This window comes from Euprymna scolopes, chromosome 11, assembly GCF_053919585.1.
Source record: "Euprymna scolopes isolate OS-2025 chromosome 11, ASM5391958v1, whole genome shotgun sequence".
NCBI classification, from domain to species: Eukaryota; Metazoa; Mollusca; class Cephalopoda; order Sepiida; family Sepiolidae; genus Euprymna; species Euprymna scolopes.
In genome coordinates, this window is record NC_136492.1 from 65076666 (window position 1) to 65096275 (window position 19610).

General features: G+C 30.9%; 1 protein-coding gene across 23 annotated transcripts in view; it reads left to right on the forward strand.

Moving 5' to 3' along the window:
* LOC145287890 (dedicator of cytokinesis protein 9-like) overlaps positions 1-19610 on the forward strand; it is a 718435-nt gene that overhangs the window by 379143 nt on the left and 319682 nt on the right. For all 23 annotated transcript variants that reach the window (XM_080135819.1, XM_080135816.1, XM_080135818.1 and 20 more), the window contains 2 exons: positions 11726-11841; positions 15556-15625. In XM_080135819.1, the coding sequence (XP_079991945.1) occupies positions 11726-11841; positions 15556-15625 (186 nt within the window). The remainder of the gene's footprint in view (positions 1-11725; positions 11842-15555; positions 15626-19610) is intronic.

Below are 19610 nucleotides of genomic sequence, written 5' to 3' on the forward strand. Positions count from 1 at the left end.
AAACAAAAATACTTCTTCTACAAAACAAACTAAACGCCATAAAAAAAATATTTGAAGATATAAAAAAACTTGAGGTAGAATTTTTTTTTTTACAAATTTATTGGATTTGGTATTAAATAACCCCAAAAAGGTTGATATACCATTAAAAAATCGACCAAATTTTCAAAAATCACTCATTCACACATAAAATCCCAAACTCACCATTGGTAATAAAAAAACAAAACAAAAAAAAACATTTATTAAAGTTAAGTTTGATTCTTCGTCTTTTTTCCCGATATTCTTTAATAAACACAAAAAATATATTAAATTATTCTTTAGTACTGGGGTTGAGTTATGTTTGAAAAACATTCTATTTTAATTCTAATTAACTATAATTTGCTATTAGTTTATCAAGTGGCCCATCCCTTCCTCAATTTTTATTTCATTCTCACCTTCTGTCACAATATTATTTGATCACATCCACTCTTATCTTACATGTGTCCATCGCTCCTGCTTCAATAATTCTTTGTTAATAGTCAAAAGTAATAAGACTAACTATAAAACTGAAAATAGGAATCATCTATTTATATTAACAAAAGGAAATATTACCACATCTAGTAATACTATTGAACCTATGTCTGAAGGGAGGAAGAATAAACTTTATATTTTGTCGTTTTAGTTAAAAACTAAAGAAATAGAAAACTGGTTTTGCATAATCATTTTTACTGATTCAGATAATTTAATTTGAGCTCTTGCGGAGAATCTTAGTGATGTGGATGAAGAACATGGTGAGAGATTCCATTAGGATATTTCGGTAATGGAGAAACGTCTTAAAGAAAAATAGGAATCTTGGCATGTTGGCAGACTAGTGCTAGAATATAAAAAGAGAAGATAATGCTTAATAAAAGAGGGTTAAGAGGAGAAATGTTGTTTAAACTGACAATTCTGTGTTTCTCATTCAGAACTAATAATAATAAAGTATGAGTTATAGTACATGAAAACGTTGCCTCATCTAAAGAAATAAAAGTGAGATTTAGTGTCAGGATAATTTTCTTACACCAAAACAGGTCTTTTGGGGCATGCACTTTTTTAAAATTTGTTCCTGAGTGACATCATATATATATATATATATATATATATATTAATTGACATTTTATTGTGCTTCAGATATAAATATCTATCATATATAACACCATTTAAGCATAACACAGTCAAAAGAAGTCGAAGAATTCTGTTTCAGAGTAGCCATATTATAGGTTAATATGAGCATTAATTTGAGTTATATATTTTTTATTTTCCTGAAGTGTACAAAAACAAAACATTAGGCCACTCAAAAATTGTAGAGAAGGGGGCGGGGAGAGGTCTATGGTCATCCTCATCACTGCACCTTTTGTTGGTCTTTGCTAATTTTAGCTCAAGTTCTCATTCACCATATTACCGCAAACACACTGGGGGTCATCCTACTTAAGATTCCCAAATCAAACATACTTTTTTTTTTCCTCCTGAATTGCTACAAACTTTAAGATTGCATTTTCCACTATTTAGAATGTTTGTCCGATTCCTCATAGGGGAAAAATATTATCTTGCCTAGGTTCCAGATCCTTTGACAGCAGGAAAATCGTTTCTTGGCCTTCGGGACAAGATCAAAGTGTAGTATCTGTTCCGGCAGATACTGCACTTAAGATAATTTGTACCAGTCAATGGAGGGGAAACCCTCTATACTGGGACAATTATTATTTTTGGTAACCAGAGTGACCCCTTTTTGCCTACTTTTAGGGGAGCTGGTTTTTACCTCACATTAAAAACGGCCTTGTGCCTAATTTGCTCAGTGGGGGAGCAAATAAACACCATCTGTTCCGACAGATACTGCAAGCTATGACTAGCTATGACTAGCAAGGACCAGATGTGGGGGCAACCCCACATGCCTGACCTTTAACCAGCTCCCATTTCCCACCTCTCGGGAGCTGGTCCCCTTTTTCCCTACCCCTCCCTTCACTCCTCACATTAAAAATCGGCCTTGTGCCTAATTTGCTCGGTGGGGGAGCAAATAAATACCATCTGTTCTTCAGATGCTGCAAGCTATGACTAGCAAAGACCAGATGTGGGGGCAACCCAACATGCCTGACCATTAACCAGCTCCCATTCCCCACCTCTCGGGAGCTGGTCCCCTTTTTCCCTTCCCCCTCCCTTCACTCCTCACATTAAAAATCGGCCTTGTGCCTAATTTGCTCGGTGGGGGAGCAAATAAATACCATCTGTTCTTCAGATGCTGCACTTCTATTTCTTGTTCTCTTTCGCTGGAGGAGAAATCCTTCACGACTGAGACAATTTTTATTTTTGTACCTTTTCTCCACATTAAAAAACGACCCTGGTGTCTAACTCTGTCCCGTGGGGAGGCATAGTAAATAGGTATAATAATGATGTCTATTTACTTTGTGTGTCAATGTATATAGATGTGTGCCTGTGCGTTTTCTTGGCTAAAACTAATGAAAAAAAAAATAGCCTTGTGAAAAATATAAACTCATTTGAATTATGTGTTAGTAGTTTTTAAATTTTAATATTTTGGACGTTCATTTGTATTCTATCAAAAAATATTTTTTGATGAAAATTGCTTGAATGTGAGATGTTTATATAAAACTGAACATTTTCAACTTTGAACAAGTTTCATTTCAAATCTCCTTAGTTACTTTGTCTTATATATATTTGTATCGTTTCACATTTCTGTTTTTGTATCCTTGTTTGCATGCCTGTATACACAGATGTTTGTATATACAAAATTGTATAAAAATGTGTCATTTGTTTAAATGTCAGGTTTCTTGTATATGATACATATTTTTTCCGTGTCTGTCTTGTATCATGTTTAACTTTTGAATCAATTTTAATTCACTTGGGAAATACTTTGGAGTTGTCACGTCTCTACTATATGCAAGTAATTCCATTATTTGATTAAATCATTTTTTTTTGCTACTTGTTCAAAGTTTCGCAATCTATTTTAATTTTTATATTAAAAAGATTATGAGGTAGATTCTTGTGTATGTGTGTTTTTCGTCTATATGTGATAACATTTTTTTTTTATATTCATTGTTAATCGATTATTTATTGAAATCAAAAAAAATCCAATGTCTAGAACTTTGTATTAAATTCTTTGGATTGACCAATTCAAACTACTGTTCTCACCTTGAATGTTAGTCTCACATTTTGATCAATGACCTTCTTCAAGTGTATTTTGTCAGAACTCAGGAATTTTTGCCGAATTTTGGGTCCATGGCATAATGGATATAGGAGTATATAATTCTCTCCCACTACAAAAACTGTGACAACAGCGTTGGAAAGTAGGATTGAAAAAGACAGTGCTCAAGAGAAAGAGTCTTCTAACTTTCCAGCTGACTACAATATGTCTGTCTTCAAGTCCAACGTAAACAAGTTCTTGATAAGCCGTTCCCCTTAAGTGATCCAATTTACACTTCTAACGATTACTATGATATTGTCCTTTTGACCATTGTACACTCTTTAACCCTTATCCTCGAGTGGGCTCTGGGCCTGGATAAGTGGTGATTCCCTTGTAAAAAAAAAAAAAGAAACTGTTGCAACGCTTGCTAAATATAGCTAGTTTGTATATATAATTAAATAGGACAATATATGAAAAATACAGGGTGTACTCGCACTTCGAATGACGAGAAAATCTTTATTTATGAACATACAGTGAAATGGAATAACTTCGAATACAGAAGAAAAATGTAAGTGAAGAATCATGTGTGCAAATATTTAAATTGATGACCATTATTGTCCAGACAACACTGTTAAACGTTAAAGTGAGTACATTTTTTTGAGACAGCCTCTAGCTTGCACACAGTTTTGAGGATTGATGGTTGTCTTAGGAGAATTAAAAAAAAAAACAACACAAGAACACATTCAATCTTTACATATATTAATGAAAATATTATTTCAAATTTAACTGTGACAAACTCACTGATGGATGCATCTATTGTGGAATCCCGGTTCCAGCAATTGTACTAACAACAAAAATTGTGTAAAATATTTTAAGCAAACAAATGATCTCTGTAAAATTATTAAGTACACCTTAAAAAATTTATTTCTTGGACTTAAGTAGGCAGACTGATCGTGGTTGAGTAGAGCAGAGTTCATTATAACAGTTTGGAAGGTAAACAAAACACATCTCAATCGTAGATTTAATCATTATGAATCTTTTACATTACTATTTAATCTGTAAGTTTGTGAAATTCAACATGTTAAAGGTCAAACTTCGTCCAATGATAATTTTTGAGTGGTTATTAAACTGATGACCCATATCATCAAACAACAAAAATATTCAATCTTTATGATTTAAAATACTTAATACTAATTGAGCAATTCTTCTATAGAATTAACCAATCGAAAAGATTTGTCTCAGAAGCCATGCATTTGTTGGTGTTTGCTACATGAACAATAACCGAAACACAGCCGCTAGTGAGAGACTCACCTTGTCACACAAATTTGTGTCAATCTCAACGTATTGTTAAATTGTAACACACTCTTCGTAGGCGAACTAAATCCTGCCATGCCCACTTGGTTACAGTAACGCACTCACTAACACACAAATCCACACACACAAATATATATGGACAAAACAACACTTTTTACTGTTAATGTTGTTTTATCAAGATATAAATAAAGTTCATATATTGTCTGAATAAACTTTGATAATACTTTAATAATGTCTTTTCCTGCTACAAAAAATAAAATAAATTATTTACTTTTACCTGACTCCCATTGATTTGATTCGATCTGCATATTTAATGATGAAAATACGGTTTCAAACTTAAGTAGTGTGACTGATGTACAGACTGTCCTATCAAAGGATTGCTTTTGTAGAAATGTGTAGATGCAGATAAATATTATGTTTGCTCAGCTTTTTACTGTAAAGTTTTAACCTCTTTAAGGATACTTAAGGATGAGTACTGCCTGCGGAATTATGACTAAGGCAGTCAAATAGCGTCTATGCAATGTTTACAACTTCCACTCATGCAAATACTCTAGATCGCCTTTCTAAATAATGTTATTATTTCAACGCGGATCAATAAGTGCACTAGTACCAAATATTTATTAATTGATATCTACTACATATTTTTTTAATGCTTCACAAAATGCAGAGGCTTCTGAATTCTATCAAAGGTCTTCTGCCCCCTTTTCACTCTTTTACCATAAAACTAAAAGTCCATATTTATCACCTCTATGCCTGGCATGTGTTCTAAAAGTTATAATGATTGAGGAGTGAATCATATACAGGATGGGACAGAGCAACTTTTTTTGCTTTATTTTATATTCCAAATAAGCAAGTTGCTCTGCTCCACCTTGTACATAGGAATATATAAATGTATACACATACTTTATATACTGAGAAAGATCTTTTTAAATAACTGGTTCCATTTGAAATTGCATACAGATTTCGAAATTCAACTAGACACATCTGAAGACGGTCGCAAATTATATTGGTCAAAACATGAGAATAGCATCCAAGATGAGAATAAATGCAAAGTATCAGTTTTCTTCTAAAACAAATAAAAATAAAATTCTGGAACATAATTTGTTACTTGTTTCTCTGTTTTTAAATGTTTAATCCATATTATGTTGATTTTTGTTTCTGTGATTTTTTTTAAAATTTCATAGCCAAATAAATGTAAAATGTTCATTTTGTACTTACATTATCCAATTAATTAGTTAATTAGTTTTACAAGAAACTAGTAGAATTTCCGGAAAGAATCAATTAATAAAAAAATTTTTTTTTTAAATTCTTCTCTCTAGTCCATCAACAAAATCAACGATGTACCAGGCAATAATATGCACAATATTACTGAACAAATGCAAGACCTGCTCTCTGCACAAAGAACATCCTCACAAACTTATGTTATAAACAATCAATATTAAATACAGAACAGCAACAAAGTAGTTTCTTTCAGTGTACAATTAACAATTAATATATGAAACTGAAGTAAATGCATAAAAAAATTTGCTGATCGAATAAAAAAAAAAAACAACAAAAAACTAATTAAAAATGTTAAAAATATATAAATGAATAAACATAGATAACTTTTGTCTTCTCCGCTGTCAGCCATCTTTTTTTTTTTTACATCAGAATATATGATGCTTCACTTTTGATTGGATTAAATGTTAAATTTAAGTGTATTTTATTACTCATATATAAAGAACTCCTTGCATTGTAGGTGGTTCATATAATATAAAAGTATAGCTTTAGTCCTCCACTACTGAGCTATTTGAAGAAAAAAATAATTAAATCTAATATATAAAAGCCACTATGTCTGTCTGTCTCCATATTTTCAAACTCTATCTCTTCCGAAACTAAAAGTCACAGAGTGGCGCTAAGGACCTCAAATGATTGGATTTTTTATGGACCGTTCTTTTATGGGTCTTTAGCAAGTTAAAATAGTTTTTAAGTTGTCAAAAAGGGGTAAAAATTGAAAAAGATCGTTTTACATTTCATACACTCATCTTTATTTTTAAATCAGTTCATATGCGTGTCACATTGATACAGTAGTAACGTCACCAGCTTTGAATGCTATAGTTTTGTTTTCGGTTTCGATTCTAGCTGATGGCATCCAAATACTTTTTTTACTTTTGAAATCACGATTATAATAATATGTATACAGAATCTGGACAAATTAAAATGTATTTCAGCATATTTTATGACCGGGCAAAGCCGGGCGATCCCCCCTTCCCTCCCTCCAGTTTGGTATATAAACAAGTTGAAAATGTGTCGGCCAGTAGAAGCATCTTGACAGAAATGAAAAATATACAATAAATAGAAATTATTTTAAAACGCACTTAGATAGAAAAAAAAATCTTCTTTTTTATTTAAGTTGAAATACTTAAAGTGTGTTTAAAAAGTGTTTGTTGTATATTTTTCACATGTATAAACATTTAAAATGGCCTACATAAATACAATTATACTTTAATCATGTTTGTATCTCATTGAGCCAAAGTTTGTAATGAAAATATATACATGTAGTAATAGTACTAAAAAATAATTGTTTATGTACACTATTTAAAATGTTTATGTAAAGTATATTTATAATGCTTTACTTTGTGTTGAGCACTTTTGAAAAAACAAATTGGTTTTAAGTTCTTTTCATTAATATGAATTTGCTCTATTAAATTATTATATAAAATATGGTCAGTGATTACACAAGGGTTAATTATCAGTGTTAAATTAAATATTCTTGGACATATGCAGAGAGGTGGAGGTGATTGACCTAATAAATATCATCACAATGTATGGAATTGGCCATGAGAAGTCCAAATCCTGTAAATCTATGGTGTTTAATTGCACACTGATGCTTTTTTTTTTTTTTTTCTTTTTTAAAGTATGCAGTGATGATTCCCCATCTCAAGTTACTGGTAATATAATGAGTGAAAAAAATTTTTTTTTTTAATTTTACAAATTATATACATTGAATAGTTTCAAATAGTGTTGTATTATTAAGGCTTGACATGTCATAAAACACAAACCAAATATCACATGTAATATCTTCCAATAATATCTTTTAAGGTTATCGAAGTTGAATCTAAATAGAAATCAAGCTAACATATGAAACTTTGATTCTAACTAGCCAATTTTCATTTATGTTGCTGATTTGTTATTTGCATTATAATGTTTTTCGCTACAGTTTTTTTTAAGTATACTACAATACAATCATTTTCAAATCGAATATAAACAAGTTCTTGTCGAGCCGTTCTCTTAAATAATTAAATTCTCCCCAATTTTCACCATTATCAATCATTGTGCTATTGTCTCACCGACAATCTTACACTCATTAACCTTGATAAGTGCTAACTTTGTATTAAAAGTAAAATACAATCCTGTCCAGACAACTGGTAAAATGGAAGTATTCTTGCAATTATGACCGAAAAATCAAACAAGGGGGGAAACAATTTCATATTTTTGATTTAGCAATATAAAAAGTTGTCTCCCCTTACAATTTTTTTTTTTCTTAGTTTAAAAAAGTGCAAATAAATGAAAATTAAATACTAAAACGACTTGTGTATCCAAGAGGGTACCGAGTAGATACAAGTTAGAAGTACATAAAATAATTCTATTTAATGATAGAAATCAATTATTATAGAAAGAGTATTATATGCTTGCTAAATAAGATAACTTCAAAATGGACATTAAAGAAATAATAGCCACTTTAGTAAGAATTTCAACAAAATAGTGTGAATTGACCTTGGACTTTTTATTAACCTAGTATGTGCATGGAGGGCGGGGTCTAATTTGTGCCTCATATGATATGGGGTTCATTACTTGTGTAAAAAGTGGCCACAAAAAGGTATGGGGTTTATTATGGTATTATAATGGAGAAAATTGGCTCCAAAATCACTTTTTTTAAAAATTGTTTTATTTTTATTTTTTTAATCATTCGAATACTAGTTTATAATAAAATACCTCTGTTTTTTTTGGTTTTTTTTAACTATTAAAACAGTTCAAGCTACAAGATATTAGATTTATTTAATTGTTAAACTAAATTACTATTTTTTCTTTTCTTTCTTCTTTTTAATCAAAACTATAATTTCTTCAATATGCTTATTTATTTTTGATATGTCATTTATCAGAAAAGTTCTCAATTTTTTCATATTCTATTTTTTATTTTACTTTTTCTTTGTTGTCTTTTCTCTTTTTTCATTATCCACTCTTTTCTCCTCCCCCATTTATTTTCTTTTTCTTTATACTTGATTCATTTTCTCATTTATTTCTACCTTTTCTTCTATTTTCGTTGACCCCCCCCCCGTTTTTATTTTCCTTCTCCTTCATTTTTAAAGAAGTTTTTTTCTTTCCACTTTTACATTGGTTTTATTTTTTCTTTTCTAATAAGCCACTATTCATAAAGAGCACACATGGAATTTCTATACAGGCAATTAAAAGAAAAACATTTTTGTATTCATTTTAATTATGTTTAACTCAAAATGTATCCCAGCACATGACCTAATGAGTTTTGTCCATAAACTGGTGGTGGTGCTCAATACACCCACTGGTTGGAGGAAGCATTGAGGTGGTCAATTCAAGGTGTGGCTTGCAACCAGACATGGAACTCATATCCGGTTGCATTTTTGGTTTCTGATTCTGTAATCGTGAATGACTAGATAATGCCATTGACTGTGCTGTTGATCAACGAGTGTGGACTATCTTGAAGTGCAAAGTAGCTAACACCATTGGGGCTAGCTCAACCCACCCTGGGTGAATGCCGCTACACGTACAATCTGTAGTAAAATGTATTAATCATATGGCTACTTATGTCAACATTGAAATGGTTACTTCATTTATTCCCCTCCTCCCCAATATACATGACTGCTTCTTGTCAAACAATACTTTGTCTATTTTTCTTTGTCATTAGTTTCATTTGTAATGACTTTCAATTTTCTAAAGCAACTTTTTTGCTGCTTGCCTTTTTCGTTTTTGCTTTCTTCGTAATGGAGATTGCTTCAATCTCTTCCTAAATTGGTGCTTACAATATTTCTAGATGTTTTGGCTTCTTTTTTATTACACAAAGCTGCAATTTCTTCACTGTCTGTTTTGTAGTAAAATCATTTTACATAATGTTTCTACAGATTTCTCTATTGTATTTTTTCTTTTTTTGTATTTTGATTTAAAAAAAAATCATTGGAGGAACTCATATCATTTTATAAATTAAATCTTTTTCTTTTTTTTTTTTTTTAGCTCTTATCTATTATTATATTTATCAAAATGTAATTAATTTGTTTGTAAACATGTTTTCCTATCAAAGATGTTTGTACACATGTTTTCCTATCAAAGATAATTACAAATGAATAAGGAACGATTATTGACAGAGGAAAGGAAAAGAAAAAGAAAAGTGTGTAACTAAAGAGAAAATTTTTTTCTTTGAACTTTCTAGATCTCTTCATCTTTTTAGATTAGATATCTTTATTCATTCATAATCCTGTCTCGAGTGTGAAAACATTTGACTTTTGCATAACTGCAGAAGGTATATATGTATAATATAACAAAACATCAAATGAACTTAATGGAAAAAACAAAAAAAATTCTAGTACTCCAAAGGATTGAATTGCGTCTGACTCCCTTTCCACAAACTGAACTTCCTTTTTTGGGAGTTTTCCAACACTACAACCACTGATCATTACATATAACATCCATTCTAAAACCTTTACTTTCCAAAGCATTAAAAAACGAGACTTACTTCTCTCTAAAGAAATAACAATAAAAATCCTATTAAAACAATAATTTCATTATGAAATTAGATTCCACCATATTGCATTACGATTCATTCATAAACTTGTCAACTATTTGTTGAATTGTAAAGTAAAAACAGCCCTCAACACAGTAACTTGCACACACCTCGTGGCCGAGGAAACAGTCAGATTGAAGCTTAAATATGTCGATTTAAATGTTTATTTAAGAGTAATAAGAAAAAAAGATGTAACTGTTCTCTTTATAAATCAAAACAAATGAAACTTGGTTAATTTTTTATTACTTTTTAGGAATGCTGTTTTTTCTCACTTTTTGTAATCATTTCCTTGACAACAGGGAACACATTACAAAATACTTAATCTTTGTAAAATTATAGAAATGATGTAAGTCTTTATTTTCATAAAGAAATTCTTTTTCAGCTTAGATTAAAAATTTTGTTTAAACAAATCATTAAAAAGCCACAATCAAATTTGTGGTGGAGAGAACCCTGGATAAGAAAAAAGTAATGTTCAATGAAGAGAGAGAAAAAAACTCTTCAGGATATTCAATTTAAAAAAAAATTATTTTAATTGAAATACTCTTGCTGAGTACAATAATAATGCAAAGGACTGCATAAAAATGTGGGAAATTGTCAAATGATCATCTGCTTCAAAGACATGCAAAGGGGAAGAGAAGAGAAGGAACCATTGAATACCTTGAAAATGATTCTAACCAGAATAAAAAAATTTTGGTTCATCCATTAAAAACTTTAATCTTGACATTAAGATGCAAAACATCTTGATTTTCTTATTCTTTTCATTTAATGTTCATATTTCTCTCTCTCTCTCTCATATATATATATATATATATATATTATTCCTATTGTATATTCGAATGTAAATATTAATAATACAAAGTTCAATTAGATAGCTTGATAGTGCAACTGCTTCACTAAGAACAGGCTCATTTTTATGCTCATCTAAAAAATGTCCAGCTTTATTTAATATTCAACTGTTTCTGATCTTTACTAAAATTTTTATATTTCTGTGCATATAATTTTTATTATTCTTATATCAGTGGAGCGTCCATCAGTGTTCAGAAGATACATAAAAACTAAAATATAAAGATATCAGTAATTGGTCAAAACAATTGTATGCATGTATAGTTAATAAAGCTGAAACCTTTTTTTGAAAATGAGTATAAAAATGTCTGTTCTTAGTGAAGCAGAACATCATAAAAGTATGTATAGCTCTAGTATTGCACTATTGAGTTATCTAAAAAGAACTTTGTATTATTGATACCTATATTTGAATACAAAATTGGACATTTTTTTTATTTCAATAGTGTGTGCGCGCGTGTGTGTGTATATATATATATATATATATATATATATATATATATATATATATAGATGAATAATGAATTTTCATCTAACAAATTCAGAAATATAAAATATATTGTGTTTTTCATAAAACTTTATGCTGTTTGTGTTTCATGGTGTTTTTTTTTTTTTTCCCATGTTTCTTGCAGTCATTACATGCAGTGGAGGTTGGAACGTTCATCAACTTCTTACCGACCATTCTCAATCAGCTGTTCAGGCTGATTGCAAGAACTCACAATGAGGACATTGCAATGAACGCAGCACGGTAAACAATTATTCTGCTACTATTTAGTCGTTTTCTTGACTATTTTTTTAACATTCTCCATCTATTAACCATTGGTCAGAATTTTGTCTCCCAACACACCTTTATTTCAAAGAGTGCGCAAGTCAAATGATATATTCAAAACATGCAGATAACAGCAAAATCTTTTGGTGCTTGTGCAGTATAATGGGATTTAAAAAAATGCAGTTTAGGTAAAAATATTACGTACTTATGTGTCATGTTGAACTTAGTAAAAATTCCCCAAATTATGTAAAATAATTGCATAAAAGATATGGTAGAACTATTTTTTACAAAACAAAAACATTAATAATCCGCCATTTTCTATTTTGAAATAGTGGATTACAATTATTTTATGAAAATCATAGACTGTAGTTACCTCCCCTGGATTTAATAAGAGTTCAACATAAACAAATATGATGAATTCCTATTATTTGGATTCTTTGGATTACTGTTCTCATAATGAATGTCATTTTCATGCAGTTTCAGTCAATGTAACCTTCAACCTGCTTCAAGTGTATCTTGTTGAACTCACGAATGTTTGTATTGAACTCGGAAATTTGGATGGAATTTCGAATGGGATCTTTTATTTACTTCATGACTGGTAGCATGCTCTTGTTCTGGCTAGAGGTCCTAAGTAATTTGCAACTGCATTTTTCAACATGACACATAAGTGCATAATAATGTCTTGTTTTTTCTTTGTTTGTTTTACCTAAACTATATCTATTTGAAATCTCATCATACTTCATATGCACCAAATTTTCCAATTCATATATGTTTGTTTGTACATATGAAATATAGCTATACACAGATGACTTCTTTGTCATCTACAACTCATTAGTGTGACTAGATGTAACGAGTGTATCCACATAGAGATTTGAAACCCAAACACTCGATCACATCTAAATGTAGATTTGTTCATATTTGGTTCTGATTAATCCTGTTTGAAACCTCTTCATTTTAAGAATATTTGCTGTTTGATCAAACTATGAATCTGTTTACATTCATATGTATATATTTCTTTGTGTATATGTTATTCACAGATAGCTTCAGGCTAGGGTCAAGGTGTAGTATCTGTTCTCTCTTTAGTTGAAGAGAACCTTGAAGAGCAGTAGTTCCCAACCACTGTCTGTGGCACATGAGTGTGCTTCGGAATGATTTCCGGTGTGTCGTGAAGGGATAATAGCTAGAAGACATTTTATGTGTTCATCATGATTACACTGCTCAATTCAAAATCACTGGATTAATTGAAATATCAGGAATTTTTCAAAATATTGGAAATCTGCATCAGAGCTGAATAATTCGGACCTGATTTCAATGCCAAAACGGTTCCTAAATACATAAGTTGTAAGACAGCAGTTTTTATGGGAATAAAAATTCTCCTGATATAATCTTTTTTTATTATTTATTGCAAAAACTCTTTATGTATTAATGTATTAAATATTCATTTTTTTATGAAAGACTAGTGGGGATACCTGACGTTGCCCCGGGTATTTGTAGGGGTGTGTGTGTGTGTGTGTGTGTGTTTTTTTTTTTAGGGGGGGGGGTAAATTAGAACAAAAAGGAAACAGCGATTTAAAAAAAAAAAGAGATGGGGGGGTTGGTGGCATGTGGGCTCGAACCTGGAGCCTTGAGGCCTATAGACTGAGCCTGAACACCTGTGCTATGGCGACAATGTTAATGTAAGTGCGATTAAAGTGAGTCAAGTCGAGGAGGTTTGATTGACAGGTGGACGCTTAATGAGGTCATCGCGGGAACGTTACGATGACGGGGCAGTTTTTTGGCGTTTGTTTACTTTGTTTCACGACGGGATTGTTTTTTCATTTACTGGGGGACAGTTTGGGCTTCCCCAAGATGATGGAAGTGGGGGCAGCTCCCCATTGAAAGGGAATTATTCAAATTGAATAGCAATTGTCTGATATAAGGAAAAAAACCGCATTGATCAAAACTGATTGCTTTTGGACGCTGGGAACGATGCAACAACCTTCATATTAATTTCGCTTTTATTATTTGAAAAAGGCGAATCTACACGCGCTGATCGAAAAATGTTGAATATTTAGCTTTTCAAAGTCGGGCAAATTAAATACGCACATGACCCCCATTTGTAATTCGTAGATATGATTTCGACGTGATATAAAAAGTTTTAAAAATGAGCAACGGCCTCGAGAAGCCGTTGAAAAAAATCCTTTTGTGGACATACACAAAAAGCGAACATACATACATACACACATTTTCGCTTTTATATATAAAGATGTGCCATGAAAATTTCAAAACTCAATATATTGCTGCCATGTAAAAATGGTTGGGAACCATTGTTTTAGAGTCAGCAAGTTTTTAAGTGTTTTTTACTCTTAGTCATAACTGAAGATTGCATTTCAAATAAAAACATTTAGAAAAATGTCTTAACTTCTAAAACTTTACAACAATTAAAAAATAATTTAGGCACAGAGATTTGAAACAATGATTGTGCGTAGGTGCAACTTGGTTATTTTTCCATTAGTATATTTGGAGAGTGCAAAGCTGGGGCAGACAAATGCAATTTCAGAACCTTATCGAAAATCAAAAAGATTTCTTTTTCGTAACAAAGCTAGAATTCTGAAATTTTTGAATGGGTGTTTGTATTTATTTATTTTTTATTTATTTTTTTTTTTTTGAGAGTTTTTTTTTTTAAATAAGCATAAGAAACTTATAATAACACAAAATAGTTTTTGTTTTTAATAAAATAGATTTTTTCAATTTTAATAAAACATGAGCATAAAGTATTTGTTACACATTTATTCAATTAAAATAAATATAAGGAACTTATAATGGCACTTGTTTTACAAAAATAAAAAAAATGTCTATTTGTTTTTTAAAAAAAACACCCTTTATTTTGTGTTACAAGTTTCTTGCATTTATTTAAAAAAAAAAAAAATGAATCTCAACATTCAAACATTTCAGAATTTTGGCTGTGTTATGGAAAAAATAATTTAATGATTTTCGATTCGGTCCTGAAATTGCATTTGTCTGCTATGCTACTCTCCAAATGTCCCACCTGAAAACCAAAAAAGTTTTACTTACTCTCAAATGCCGAACTTTCTATTAAAAATAAACCTTGGTCTAATTATATTTTCTCACCATTAATAACAGTAGAGGTACCAGAAGTTCCTGTAAAGCAGGGGAGATAAGTCATTCTTTCACTTGAGTAAAAATGAGCGACACAGTATGATAAAACTGTAATTTAAAATAGAATTGATTTTTACTTTTAATCAATCTTCTATTCAATCATTTTTGGTTAATTTATTTCACAATGTAATGTAAACACACGAAAGTGGTTTTACTTGAAATGTGATTTTTCAATTGTGACTAATAGTAGAGAAGCAGCAATTTTTATTTTCGGCTTTTGAGGAGCTGGGTTTTTCTAACATTAAAGACTTGGTTTATTACTAATTCTATCCTCATGCGTAGGTAAGTTAATAGGAACTCTTTAGTATGGTTAGACATCACAAGTGTTTCCCTGCCAAGATTTGAAACCCGAATGCTTGAGCATACCCAAATGTAAGTTTATTAATTTATTGTCCAAATTAACCACGTTTAAAACACCAAAATCCTCCCTCCTATTAGAAACATGTAACTTTGGCTCTGTTTAGCCAAATGATGAATTTGTTAATCAAATCAATTAATGAAATGAATAACTTTTCTTTCTTTTTTCTTTTTTAGTGTCCTCATTCACATTGTTTCAGAAGTACACAATGCAGGGAAACAAGAAATATTACAGTCATACGTTAAGGTGAGTAACACATTTCATGAATTATCTAAAATGCATCTCCAGTTCCTTAACTATGGCTGACTTTTAGATCATCTCAATATGGAAATGAGGGGTTTTAGCTCAGCTTTTTCTCAAGAACATATAATGGATAACTTAACTAACATGCTTGTAGCAATGGGATTTAAATTCAAATCTGCAATTTGTTCCTACATCAGGTACTTAAGCTTACCTGGAAAAGGCCTTATTTTCTTTTGGTTTTTAGTTAACTTTAAGGTGCAGATCAAGAATCAACAATTAAAAGTCCAGAGCAGTATCTGCTGCTACTAGATCAGGTTCTCTGAAGATATCAGCTTCCTGATTTTAAACACATCAAATATTGATACTAATGTTTTTCCCCCTTTGCAAAACTTAATCCTGTTCTGCAAAGCTAAAAACAAACAAAGATATTTTTTTTCTAAAAAAAAAAAATAAATAAATAAAACAAACAAACAAAACACCATGAACAAATATTTAAAAGTACAAAGAACTTGAAGCATAAAAACTTTTTCCCAAAATTACTGGATTCAGCTGAAAAGGGTTGATATGCCATAAAACAAAACAACCAAATCAAACCAGAGCATTGGCATGTAGAGGTTTAGTGATTCCTGGAGCCAACTCCTTGATTATATTAGCATTACAAGCGTATGCTGTATTTTCATGGACATCGGCAATATTACATAGCTAATGTGCTTCAACAAGTCATATTTTTTTATTTGTTGGTCAATTTTTAAAAGAATTACATTGATGGAAAGAGAATAAAATAAGCATTCCAATGATGTTAATTTATTTTTCTTTTATGCATTCAATATTTTTATGCTCCAAGTTAAAAATGAAAAAGCGGTAAAAAATGACAACAAAAAGAAAAACACTTTTTTCAATGTTTTAATTTTATATGTTACGTTTGGTGACATATGCACGGGGTTAAATTTGATTGGATATGGCTGAAATTTTACAGGCTATATAAACAAAGAAGTCTATCTCTACTGGTGTTTGATTTTTATTTTTACGGCCATAGAAAGCAAAGTTACGACCAAGCAAAGTTGATGAAGAATATTTCAAAATAGATGAGATAAATCGGCATATATCATCCATTTTCATATAGATAATAGTTTCAGAATTATTTTCATGCATAATATGTAAATATTTGATAATTATTGTGTGGAATTTTCTTTAAAATGTTATCTTTTATAGAAATCAAATCCACTTACAGAAAAACGGTTGCTAAGCAAGTCATGCACAGAGCTTACTAAAGTATTCTGTTAAAAATAGAAAATTGTCTTACTAGATTAGTCATTTTTTATTCTGAATTCGTCAATTTAAAAAGATTATTTTCAAGTTTTTCAAATTTGATTTCCAAACAATACTATGTTTTTGGTTTTAACGCTTTTAGTATACATGTACTAAAAGCGTTAAAAAACAACAATGTACTAAGTACATGCGTTTAATTTATTTGTACTTAAGGTAGAATTGTTTTTTAGTGGTCAAAAAACAAAAAAAAAAACAAATGCATACCAAATAAAAGGTACTCTTGCACTTATGCTACTATGCTGAAATAATGTTATTATTTAGAAACCCATTCTTAACATGAGATTAATCCATATCTACTCAATTTATTTTTCTTTGAGGGGAGTAGTAAATACCGGCCATGAATGCTCTTTAAGCATTCAATGGCTACACTCAAGATTAAGCTTTCCTTTTGTGAGGAGGCAGGAAAATGCCTATTCTCAATAAAGCTATATTTAAATACTACTATAATACTTAGTTTTGTTCATGAATAGACACCTACTGTATGATACCATGCGGCAGTTACAAAAAAATTGAAATTTGTACATTTGAATTTATAATTCATGGCTTATGGTAAAGAGATACATCAGATTTGACTGGATAATCAGAAAGAGCACACAATTTTACATAAGAGTACCAAGTTTCATGAGAATAGCTTGAGAAATAAATAAATGGTGGCAGAATTACTGAATTTCTTGAAATGTTGAGGTCCGTAATTTAGCCCACTTTTTCTAAAGAAAAATGTCCACGGAAAAGCCTAAATTTTGGCACTTAAAATTCTCATAACTTTTGAACTACTGATGGTATTTGCATAATTCAAACGATTTTAAGCATCTATTATATAGCTTTTTTTATGCAAGTTGATAAACTAACAATTATCTAAAAAGAAAAAAAATCAACTTGTAATGCTAATTATATGCCCCCAAAGATGTTTCTCAGTACTAGGACTTAGACCTGAGTAAAAGAGTTAATTTAAATATAATTGGATACTTAAAGTCACTGTGCACCCCAGCTCAGAATTAGATCCATTTAGCCAGTTTCCCATCATTGCTAATCTCTGTCAGCTAGGATAAATAAATGTGCGAGATGAATTATGTCTACACTTTCGTTCAAGCATACAATATAATCATGTTGACACACCGGTTCTCAGATAACCGAAGTTAAGCAACATTGAACCTCGTCAGAACCAGATGGGTGACTGCTTTAGGAAGTTCAGGCACTGTACGTAGGAGGACGTCGATACCTCTCTGCAAGAGTTGCAAAAACCTAACATCATCATCTCCCCTAACGGGAATATACATGCAACTGGGGACCGCTTGTGAATTTTATACTCTCATGGAACTTCCTCCTTTGGAGGAAGCCGGTTAAACCTGCATAGGGTTAGTGTCGTTTCCATTTATCTTTCTTCCAAAGCATTGGTTTTTACCAAGTAATATGACTTCAGGCGACATTCACCTAGAATGGGTTGAGCCAACTCTTTCCATAAAACACACAGTGTCCTGGATGAATGCAGAGCACTACCAGTGTCAAACATCATAGACCTGTGTGTGGAGGCAGGTAGGTTTGACATCAGTTTTGATGATGTGTAACCATATTTTCAAATAACCTCCTGGGTATCTTCACCAATCTTTGAAAGGTTCTAGAGCTATTGTTTGTGAATGAACTCTTTTGTGCTGTGGTATGCAACATAGCTGAATGAACAATGTCTCCTCTTTTAAAGAGCTTGGTTAAGAACGTTTTAATTTGGATATTGGCGACAATAGTGGCAGCAGAATTCAGCGGAGGCAGTATAAGTCAAACACTACCAGTCTTTTGAGATTGCAACTCTTATTGGCCATATCTTGCAGCCATAAAGAAGGAACCAAGGAATACACCACAACAATATTTAATGATGATTATTTTAGCATATTATTAAAAGAAAAGTTAGTCATTTAGATTTGAGTTTGAATCAAAATTGAAAGAACTGATTGGATGTAATGTATTGCCATAGAACTGTATTTATGGGAATTTTTTTTAAGAAGAGTTATACAATTTATCAAGGCCCAAAAGCCACTTTCGGATAAAGGTTAATGAGTATCAGATGATTGGTGGGACAATTGTTATGATCATTAATGGTGGACATTACTAGGATTTGATTATTTAAAAGGGGGCTCAATAAAAATAAGAAGGCATAATTGAAATAAAGATATAATGATACTTAATCTTTTGTTTGGAATACTTATTATAATTTTGATCAAAATCCATTGCATGACTTTGACTCTGGAAAATGTCTAGAATTATGAAATTAAAATTCAAGGATTTTTGCTTTATTGGTGTCTAATGACTATGAATCAAATTCAATGCAAATTTGAAATATTTCAATTTTTAAATGGGATGTTGAGCCCATATTATGCCTCTTAACTTCCACTCAATTAAACTGAAATTTATGGAATATTTATTAATTGATGTCTAATATATTAAAATCTACCTGAATTTTCACAAAAGTTTCTAAAATCCCTTTCTATTCCTTTTGCATAAAACTTAAATATAGCCCACATTCTGATCCCTAATGCATGGCAGGTGTATTGCAAACTTCATTGTAATCAGTTAATTAGTGTAGGAGTGAATAAACATATACGCATATCTAACATAAACATATATGCATATCTAACATAAATATATACGCATATCTAACAAACATATA